The sequence below is a fragment of the Stigmatopora argus genome, chromosome 13, assembly GCF_051989625.1.
Source record: "Stigmatopora argus isolate UIUO_Sarg chromosome 13, RoL_Sarg_1.0, whole genome shotgun sequence".
NCBI lineage: Eukaryota > Metazoa > Chordata > Actinopteri > Syngnathiformes > Syngnathidae > Stigmatopora > Stigmatopora argus.
This window is the reverse complement of record NC_135399.1, coordinates 10654758-10666153: the sequence shown is the minus strand read 5'-3', so window position 1 is coordinate 10666153 and position 11396 is coordinate 10654758. Positions and strand designations below refer to the sequence as shown.

General features: G+C 40.3%; 1 protein-coding gene across 3 annotated transcripts in view; it reads right to left on the bottom strand.

Moving 5' to 3' along the window:
• Window positions 1-7693: 7693 nt before the first annotated feature.
• The window catches only part of LOC144087466 (polyprenol dehydrogenase-like), a 20545-nt gene continuing 16842 nt past the window's right edge, over window positions 7694-11396 (bottom strand). For all 3 annotated transcript variants that reach the window (XM_077617946.1, XM_077617944.1, XM_077617943.1), the window contains one exon: window positions 7694-11343. In XM_077617946.1, coding sequence (XP_077474072.1) covers window positions 11164-11343 — 180 coding nt within the window. In that variant the 3' untranslated portion in view covers window positions 7694-11163. The remainder of the gene's footprint in view (window positions 11344-11396) is intronic.

The window sequence follows — 11396 nt, the reverse complement described above, 5'->3', positions numbered from 1 at the left end:
TCAATCCGACCATTGTCTACACCTAAGAGTGAGACCTTTGTTGGACGAATGAATGCCACAATAATGTAGTCGAATGATAACAACCCGAGCAGGAGCAAATGGGATTTAAGTTAGAAGCCAAACAAAGCATGAAGGTCAAGCTAAATGATTTATGCTTAATATTGATTGATTCAGCTTGTGATTGATTGCACATCACAATTGATAGAAGTGATGGAGAAGAAAAGTGACGAAAAACCACTGCACCAAATCACAGGAGGCGAAGTGGTGTCACAAAGTCACAAAATACAATCACATTATTGCCGTACTTGAGTTGGCTCATTATTTCGTAATTTCACAAATGAACTCTTTTCTAATGACTTAATTTTTTGCGGCGATGTGACGTCATCCCACCCCCTTGGTCCCGGATATGTTGATTAATTGGATACGTTCGGAAAAAAAATGACGAAAGACAGCAGTTCAATGTTGATGTTGGAAAACTTCACTTAAAATATTGCGCAGACAGTTAATAAGGAATCTATGATGGCGACCCTGGGACAAATGAATTTAAATTGCATAATTGATTTCGACATGATGTTCCTCTTCTCCGCTATTGATGAGGCCACCAGTGGCCAAGAGCGAAAAGCCCTCTTCTCTCTGCCATTTAGGCTAAACGTATCTTAGCCCTAATAGAAAAAGAAGCAACATTGATTGCCTCAAAGCCTACAACTGACGTCAAACAACAGATTTTCGAAAATGTCACACCGGTGCTCTAACGACGCCTGCCAGAGAGAACGGGGTGGTTTATAACGTTAACGCTCATTAATTGCCTTTTAGCTATTTAGAAATTGCGCTTACTTCCAGGAAAGCAGGCCCAATGACTCAAATAACGGATTGCTCAGGGAGCCTTGGAGCAACAGGGTCTTTTGTTGAATTGAAAATAGCAGAACAACAAACAGGCCACACTGAAATGAGTCCATTCAATTTCAGTTTTCCTGTCTAATCTTATATTCAGCCACTTAAAAAAAGTATTTATTACTCTGATGACTTTGAAAGAGTAAATAAAATTTGAATCTCACTACGTACAGTACTGTTTACTACACAACAATCTAAGAAATTGACAAAAAAACACGACATTATCAACAGCGATCGCAGTAACTAATTGTAACAGCTTGTAGCAAAAGCATTTATTTTAAATCAAATTAAGATGACTAAACAACGATTTAGTATACTACATAAATGAGTGGTATAAATGCGGAATGAAGAATTTTTGGGGTAACAAAAGCAGGGTATTTCTCCTGAAAATGTCATTTTGCCAGTGTCTATTTGTGGCTTAAATCGCTTAAATTGCAAATTAAAATGCACAAGTCTGCGAGGCATCAAGCGATTGAATGCGAGTGCTTAAAAAATGGCCACATCTTTTATAATATAAACACTTACCACCACACACGCATTTGTCCGATGGCCAAGTTCAAATTTAAATATCAAATATTCCAACTCGATCTGTTGAAGCATATATTAATAAGGATCGAGCTGATTACAAAGGCATTTAAATATTTCAGCTCTAAAATTGTTTGGAGGAAAAAACATTTACAATGCAAATTGTCTGGAAAACCTAATAAAACTTGTGTAGCTTGACTGCCAATTTATTATGAAGGAGGAAGTTGCAATTGTGTAAAATAGCCCCTAATTAATCTTGAGCAAGTGTTTCTCAATCTTTCCACCTTTTCAGCACTTGTCTTCAAACATATTTCATCTTTTCAAAAACAAAAAATGGCTTCACAGGATCTCATACCTGTCAACCTTGTCCAATTGCTACCCCTATTAATGATTTTAATTCCCCTTATTAAGCGATAAAAAACGTACAAATGCAACGCATCACATATTTACTCACAAAGGACGCACTTAGTCTAAAATTTTCTCTAAAGTGGACGGGGTGCCCAATAAGTATGCGCATACACCCAATACCACAGATTCATGTACGTTCCATTTGTACTATATCGTGACCGGACGTTTCGTCGAAAGACGTTTGGTCCCCGGACGTTTGGTCGACTGGACGTTTGGTAGAACGGACGTTTGGTCGACCGGACGTTTGGTAGAACGGACGTTTGGTAGAACAGACGTTTGGTAGAACGGACGTTTGGTTTACTGTTGATATTTTGATATTAGATATTTAGATATTAAACTCTCTCATGATTATAATTTTGAGAGCTGGTTTCAACAGTAACAACCTGGCGACCAAACGTCCGTTCTACCAAACGTCCGTTCTACCAAACATCCGTTCTACCAAACGTCCGTTCTACCAAACGTCCGGTCGACCAAACGTCCGGGGACCAAACGTCTTACGACGAAACGTCCAAGTACCGTACTATATGCTGTAAAATACACTAAACTATGTACACAAACATCATCCATGCATACACCATGCAGGACAGATGGCATTACGGCACCACTTTCCATTGCTATGCCGCAGCACATTCTTCTTCAGAATTCATTAGTGAATGGCGCACGTCTAATTTCCAATGATATCATTTGCATTTTGTCAACACAATAACGCAGCGCCTTTTGAGCTGTTATTAAATTCCTTTCCCGGGGTGAAAATTTATTGTTTTCTTCCCATGCAATTTGTTAATCTAATAGTGTTTATTTGGTTAAACGTGCGGAGGGGCAGGCAGCTTATGACATTTGGCAGCTTTCAAATTAATTCCCCTTCCACTATCATTAGAGGGGCTATAACCTGTTCATCTTGTATTTATGTATTTGTTTTCCTGCTGTTGACTCAGGTTTAAAACGGCCCGTGACTTGCAAAGACGCAGAAAATCCCATCTGCGCTCGTCTCATTTTGAAACCTGTTTGATAACGGCGCTCACGTTCTGTTTCACAATTTTCTGCAATGTTGTAATATTGACTTGACATCCGTGAGGGGAAGAAAAAAAAATGTACGGGTAGTTTTAGCACAGACAGATTGGCAGGTGGGAAATCACTCAGCTTGTTTCCTTCTGTGTTGGAGTTTCAAGGACACTGAAGGGCACTGAAGTGTTTTTGTTTTTTGTTTTTCCCAGATTAGCAGAAAAATGAGGGAAAAGCAGGGTTAAGTCTGCCACCTGAGAACAGCGAGGAGAAGAGATTGTCATTCAGCAGGCGTTTGATGGCGTCAGGCACTTCTCCTCCACTGCAGATGTGACGCAAATGTTACACTCCTCTCCATCGTGTCATCCTCCTCCTCCTCCTGCTCCTCCTTCTCCTTCTCCTCCTCTCTTGCTCTCTCCTTTCCATGAGCTCCTTCTTTCTTCTCTTCCTTGTCTCGCCTGCAGATGTGGGTCTCTACCCACTCGTTCTGGCGTTTTCTCTGTAGATCTCTGCCCTCCCACCTCTCTATTTTCCTTTCTCCCCGTCTCTCCATTCTCTCAGCAGAGATGAGTGGGTGGAGTGAAGCCTTGTGCCCTGGAGATTGTTGTGCCATCCGCTTTTCAGATGGGCCTGCGTATGTGTGTGTGTGTGTCCCTACGCAGGTTTGTGCGGCGAGTGTGTGCGTTGAAGGGCCCTCGACCAACAAGAAAATCGAACTGTCCCTCTTTACGTGGGCTTAAATGAATTATCTCATTTGCTGGCTCGTCGCTGTCATCGCACAAATACATAAATCTGGCTTACAGAATGGCGGCCAATTTCCAAGTCGCACTCTTATTTGATTTTGTCTGCCGCCGTCTGACTTTTTGTTCCCGGTGATTTTATTTTCCCGTCCACCCTCATTTCTCTTTATTTCGTACGAAGGAGACCCTCTACACCCACCCCCCCCCCTCTCCCTCTCTCTCTCGCCTTTCTTTCTACATCTCCACAAATCTCATCCGTTCCTCCTCCTCCTCTTCCTCATTGGACATTTTTAGACAGTAAATCCCATCCTTTCCTATTTTGTACGAAGAGAAGCACATAGAATTAACACATTTACTTCACGGTCCTAAAGTGAGGAATATTAATACAGATTTTTAAGGTGTTGACCATCACATGACAAGGAAACATTTTTTTTACACTCATTTTAAGACTGTGAGAGGCAACATGGTAGCCAAAAAAGATTAAACTGAAAGAGGAGAATAAAAAGAAGGCAAACTATAACTATCGCATGCAAACGCCCCAACAATGATTTATCTTTCGCATTTTCTGTCTACCAAATGGTCAAAAATTGCTGGTACTTTTGTGTTGTCTTATGAAAAACGGCTGGAATGGACTGCAATGATAAAGTGATCACGATAAAATGAAAATTAATAGTACAAAAGCTGAGCTGAAGCTTTTTGAGAGAGGTTAACAAACCTAAAACACAACACGATTCCTGTTTAGTTTCCATTTGAAAGGAAAATACATTGGTGGAAGGAGCAGAAACACATTTTTACCAACTACGTAATACCAAATGGCAATAATAGTCATCTGCTGTTGTTATTGTATCGGCTCTTGAATGAGCTTACGCCACCTGCATGCGTTGGCCAGTTCTTTTTTTCCCCTAAACACAGATTTGCAGGACAATATGGCATACCATTTTTAGCCCAAACCATTCAGAACAGGATGTACGTGGCCAATCTCCGAGCTGCCAGGAAGCCGGCTGTGATTTTTCCGCAGTATCAGCTCAGTTAATATTGGTCGTCGAAGCCGGATCCAATGGAGGAACGTTATGTTCAACCAGCAGGCCGACTGTTGCGAAGAAATTCATACAGCTTATTGGAACAAATATCAGAATTTGAGATTTAATGGCGGCTCAAAATGAACACACAGAGGCGGGAGGACAAAAGTGGGCTGATTCTCGTAGGGTACCAATTAAATCGTAATATCTTTTTGTCGAGTATTATAGTTTAATCATTCAGTACAAAGTGAAAAACTATGTAAGAGTCATTTGTTTCATACAGAGAATGTAAAATATTATAAAAGTGCGCAGCCCCGAGCATTCATCGCGGACGCATTTCCAAAGAACGGAAAAGCGGTGACACATTTTCTCTCGCCAAATAATTGGTTTTACACCACAGGAGCGATCTGTTATTTAGGTCAGCTTTATATGTCACGTTAGGCAGAAGGTGAGGTGTTTTTCTTTTTTATTCCATCCATCCGTCCATCAAGAATGGCGACAAGGTCTATGTATAACTTAGCCCTGAACTGTCTGGTCTTTCCCACAAACTTCCGCTGCCTGGAAGATTAATGTATGTGTTAATCTTGCACTTTAAAAATTCCAATACAAGGACTAGTAGGCACATTGAGATGCATGCAACATGAGTTTCTCATTTATTTTGTATCAGTACTCAACTTAGAACCGCCTAATATCGTATTTAACTTCTGATTTGAGAACTAAATTTTCTTGAAATTACAAGAGTCTCATTTTTTAGGAAACCTCTAAACCAAGGGTTGGTTCGCGGGCCGCTTTAATGTCAACTTGATTTCATTTTAGATATAATATTTAGATTTTTTTAAATAAATTGATTAAAAGAACTGGATTAAAAGCCCTGAATATTCAGTTTTTTATAGATCTAAAACAATGTTTATTTTAGCTTTTTTAATATATTTTTAGATTTTACAAAATGATTTTTGAACTAAAAACACAGAAAAAATGGATGAAAAATTATAATTATTGATTGATTTAAAAGGGGGAAAATCAGGAAATTGAATATACATTTATACTCTTCATTTTAATTTGATCCTAAAACAGAAAGTCGACACTGATGATTTACTTTCCCAGGCCACACAAAATGATGCGGCGGGCCAGATTTGGCCCCCGGGCCGCCACTTTGACACATGTGCTCTAAACTATATCGTCCCACCCTCATTTGTTAAACAAATTATCAAACCTCTACCCAGTTCGCTACATTGATTTCCAAATTTTGCAAGATTATTGTTATTCTGGGCTATTGACACCATTTAAGTGACTTGCTCCATCTAGTGTTAAAGCTAAGAAGTACAACAGACTGTTGGCTTCACTCAAGGTTCTTGTGCGGCCCATTTTCAATCATATTTATGTCATTTGCCAAGCAACATTTGTTTTGCTTACTGTTTCACTTTCGTCTTGAATCATATCCGATGCTGTTGGTCACTAATTACGTGACGGTATGCTTATGAGCCAATTCCCCCGTTTCCCTTAACGATTACAAAAGGAACTATTAAGTGCGTTGATAATGCCTTGTGTATTACACTCAATTATTCTAAAAAGTACCCCGGGTATGTGATCATCAATTACAGGAACATGAATAGAGACGATCATTTTGTCATTTCCACTGGCTCTGTCTCACTCCCCATTTATTTCCTGCTTGAGTGACCTCTGATGACAGTCAATTAACAGCACACACTTGCAGGATGTGTCTTGAAATTGTTTCAAAGAGCTAATGGGCAGAGCGCCGCCTCTCAACGGATGTTAATGGTTCGTCATTCGAGGGCGCCTTGACTTGGTGGTGTGTGAATTTTTCTTTTTAGTGCTTTGCGCTGTCAAACATAGCTAAGGCTTCTTCATATCTGCTCTATAGCCTAATCAGGTGTGTCACGAGCATTTCCCCTTCAAGGAGAGCCGGCCGGCAACCACCCTTGTCGTCCTCTCATTCCTGCGAAGGGTAACGACCAATGATACCACAGGGACATTTGATTTATACGCTGAAGGCTTGTGATGGTTCAAGGTGGCGAGAAGACGGCCAAAATGGTAAATCATGTAGTGAGTAACTGTGCTTATTTTGCACCGCACTTGTCGATTTAACTAGCCCGTCGGCTGCCATTTTAAAATTGGACGGCCGCCAGTGAATTATCACTGGCAACGCTGCCAGATACGATGAAATGGAAATATGCAACTAAGAGCGGCAGCCAATGGGTTAATGTGTATCTTCGAAATCCAATTTGTGTGATGTTTTCTTTTTTTATTAGGGGTTTTACAGGGCTTTACTGTTTTGCCCTGACAGAAGGGATTCCACATTTAGCCTGTTAATTGAATTCCATATAGCCAAGCACAAAGAGCACATTCAAGCTTTTCTCAGTAGTTATCACCCAGACAATCACACGCATTCCTGCTGACATCACACGGAATCTACTTACAAAAGCCCCACTAGACACACAGAGGAGTTGCTATACATTTGATGTGTTATAAATGCAATTTAGTTGTGTTTTCAAAGATGTCTTCACACAGTGGTCCCCCGTTTATCGCTATGTACCGCAAAAGAACGCTGGAATACTATTTGTAAGTGGGTTTAAAATGTGTCTTTTACATAGTATTCTAGGTATATGAGATGCATCTGTAGTCGCAAAAGTTACTTTCGAAACCTATGATAATTGAAGACTTTAGAGATGAGGAAAAAAAATCCTCACATTTACATACCTGTCAACCTCTGCCAATAACTGCCCTTATAAATGATTATGATTCCCCTTACAAACCCCCAAAAAACCTTACAAACACCGTACGACTCGTACGGTGTTTGTAAGGTTTTTTTGGGGTTTGTAAGGGGAATCACTATTAGGTCAAACGTGATTTTACATCATTTCCATTTATTACCGCAACATGCTTAATGTCTAGCTATGCAGCTATATTTCGAGTCTGTGTGCTGCTTAAAGATGAAGAAGTGATCACTTGAGTGCGCTTATAGCGAAGGAGAGCCTGATGGTGTGTGATCAGCTGGTGAAGTTCAGACTGCGCTTCAGGCTCAACGTCTCATTCCGCGTGTCATCAGACTGACAAGTTTCTCTCTCACACAAAGACGGAAAGGGAGAGTGACACCATGATATGTTTATTGAGAGGCTTTGGATAATAGAAAAGGTGGCGGCTACAGCTGGAATGTCACAACCATCGACAAAAAAACATTGACTCCCTTTTCGACACGCGCGCGTGGACACTCACCCTCAAGAGTTACAGAACGCACGGGACAAGACAGTTTCACAGTTTTAACAAGTTCATTTCTACATGGAAAGGTCACAGTTTACATAATTATGGAGGGATTTACTTTTACAAGGCAACGAAAAAGCAAGATCTCGATAATGAAATCACGGTTTAAAAAAAAAACATTTTTTGCACTTTTCATAAAACCAACCGGAGTCCAGATGGACTGAATGTTGACATTAGATTTTAGTAGGAAACCGTGCAAACATTATGATTGGACACGAAAGGCGCGGAGATCGTAACGAGGGACACCAAAACGTCTGCAGAGGAAGGATTCAATTCATCTGGCAACTTTGTATACATTTTTTATATCTTTGCACTTACTATACATATGCACACTTATGATTTACAGAACTTGATCTGGGAACATTTAATATAAATGTAATTCCAGGTCATCCCAAGAAGTCTACAAAGAGCTTCTCTGGTGCGCAACCTTCATCAAGGTTTCAAAACGATGACTGACGGACGAATAAATCACACACGGACGTTATCACGGATGGTTCGACTAGAGCAGTGGTTGCTCTTTTTCCATTTGAAATTCCACACCCGACATGTTATGTCCTGCTTGCCTCGAGCACGCTCGAGAGGGTGCTACATACTGTGTTGCGACAAAGTCATCACCAACCAAAAACAAGAACAGAGCCTCGTAATCATCCTGTCATTGGATAGCGATGGGCTCAGGTGGCCAAAAGAAGCATTGCTTTAAAACACCTATTGAAGCAGGAAAGCGTGTTCACAAAAAATCATTTTGTTGACGCAACAGCCTTGTCAATATTGCTTCTGAGGAGCGAACTTGACAGAAATAGGAAAAAAAATGGAAACCATGCAGCAGTGGGACCTGGTATGGTTGTTTTGTTTTGCTTTTTTTAGGCAGCATGTTACATTAGCAGGCACACAACCATATAAGCAAGCCCTCAAGTTGCAACCTTATTTTCTTTTAGATAAGCCTGAAAACAATGAGGATGGAAGACAAAGAGGAAAATGACTCACAGAAAAATAGGTGGTGAGAAAAAAGTGATAGATGCTCGCTTCAAATGACAAATGAGTAAACTTATTCTCTCTCCTAGTTAAAATGGTTTGGGCATTAGTTACGATCAATAGCATTGAAATCAGAGCATTACTACAACTTGTTCCCGTTCAAATAAATTGGACGACTGTAGCCGTGGTTCGCAGCCAACGTTAAAACTCGTGCATTTACTTTTTGATTTAGAAGTGACCCAAAAAATGGTGGTACAAGGATAATTCATCAAGTCAGGATTATGAAATCCTAATATTACAAGACAAAAGTTCTAATATTTAAAGGAGGCTGCATTTGAGTGCTTCAATTTATCAGATAATAGTAAAAAAAATCTTTGTTAGAGAGCTGACGTCAAATTCGACTTATTTGTTATTGAAATACTTAAAATTAACATATATACCAAATAAAGTGGATCACCTCCCCCCCAAAAACGATATCCATATCAGCTATACTCTGTGATTTGAAGCTAATCAAAGCCTAATTTAATGGTTGAGCGATCAAACCCTCACATAAACAACTTGCTGAAGTTGAATGATGAAGTGAGATTTTCTGCATCACTAGCATCCTCCGAATGCCGTGATGTATGAAAAGCTCTCCAAGAGCCAGCCCACATTGGCTTTCAAAGTGTTTTTACGACAGTCAAGGTCATCTATTTAGTGCACTCTACGTATATAAGAGTCTGGAAACTGAAAACTGTCTTGCGTATGAGAGCTGCCATACAATATCACTATGAATAATGGATACACTTGTTGCAAAAACAAACATGCTGTGCCCTAGCTTTTGAAGAAAGCCTCACTGACTTTATTTTTGGGAAGTGCATAAATCATGTATATTTTTAAATGAGTTTTTGACATAAAAAAACTCCTCTTTTTGAGTGCGTCTCAGCACTGTTTGGCAATTAGCTACACATTGATCGTAGTGATTCCAACGAAAGCAAGCATTAATCTCGAATGGTTGTTATTATGCACGCGCAGGATGATGATCATCTGAAAGATAAAATGTTCCAAATTTGCAGCGGAAAAGCAACTAGATCACAGTGACCAACAACAGTTGTGTTTGTTTGTTGTGTGCTTGTTGAGATAACTGTGCCTGTGTGTTCTTCCTCCAATGTTTAGCGCTCACTTTGTATGCGTACGCGTGCGCGTTTGTGTGTGTATGAGCTTAACTGGCGGAGCTTGATTCTCACCACTGGGAAATCTCGCTCCCACAATGCACTGGGAACATCGCCAAATGTAGCTGCGGCATCAGTAAGGAACCGATCGGGGCTTGAATAGAGAATAACAACAAAAAAACACTTCCCTGCTTCTTTTCTACAATCCAACCTGTAAGATCAAACGTGCCCTTGGTTGTGCAAACCGTCAATATAAATCAGTAACAAAAATTAATTTCATTTTGGACTCACCTATGAAGTACGTTTCCACAGAAACTGAGTCTTTTACACAGATTAACACAGATCGTGTAGGATAGGGACAGACTGAAGGGTTTTATTCACGTTTTCTTTTTTGTCTCGCCACAAATCCGATATTTGTAAAAAGAAAAAAGTGCTTGGTTTTTTTCGTTCAATAACATCACATTTTGGGAAAAAGGTTCGGCGCAGGAATTATTAAAAAAATAGCCTACTTTCTACATTTAATTGCAGTGTAAAAGGAAAATAGCATTAGTCACGATGACATTAAAGTACACCTTGTTACATGAGGACAAGTTAAAGACTCATTTCAAGTCCAGAAATGCACAAAAAAAGCAAAGTGCTCCCATTTAAATGGGCCGCATCACTAAATGACTCCAGAATCACTGAAGTGTTAAAACTAAGTGATGACATCACTTGGCACATCTGTCGCGAAGGTGCTTTGGAGAAGTTAGGATAGCGTGCTACGTTTTGACATGTGAGCCAAAATCTACTGCCTAAAAGCATTGTTTGTCTTCACATAAACATTGGTAGGACGCAAGAGTGTTGGGAAAAGTTAATTATTCAACAGAACGCCATTTTTAAGGCAGGCGTCATGACGTGCTGCTGTAGACCAACGGTGCGGGATGATAACTGAAACCTCGATCGATCCTTACGATAGTAACAACAAATCTAGGGAAAAAAGCCTTCCGTTTACTGTAGCCCTTCTTTGGCGGGATTGAAGAAAAAAATGGCTTTCACCATTGGCGCGATTGAAGAAAAAATGGCTTTCACCAATTGAGAGCCAATAACGGCCTGGTCCGAAGATTGTGAGACCGTCTCGAGTAATTGCAACAAAGAAATGGAAAGAAGCCGATTGGCTCAATGAAATACCAGCAAGAGTTACTGCGAAATCAAAAACCTTTGGCTGGTTTCCCACAAGTCTTGCTGAATGTGCGGGTCAAATGTCAGCGGTGTCGTCACGTCCCGGCGCCCATTGGCCCAGTAGCCTCTTCCACATTCACCCTCCAGTGCTGGTGACAGGGCGGCAAACAAAACTGGGGCAGCACCCTCTGCAGGGGTCTGTGGGAATAAAAAAAAAACACTAAGATATAATGCATATTGCTTGATTTACA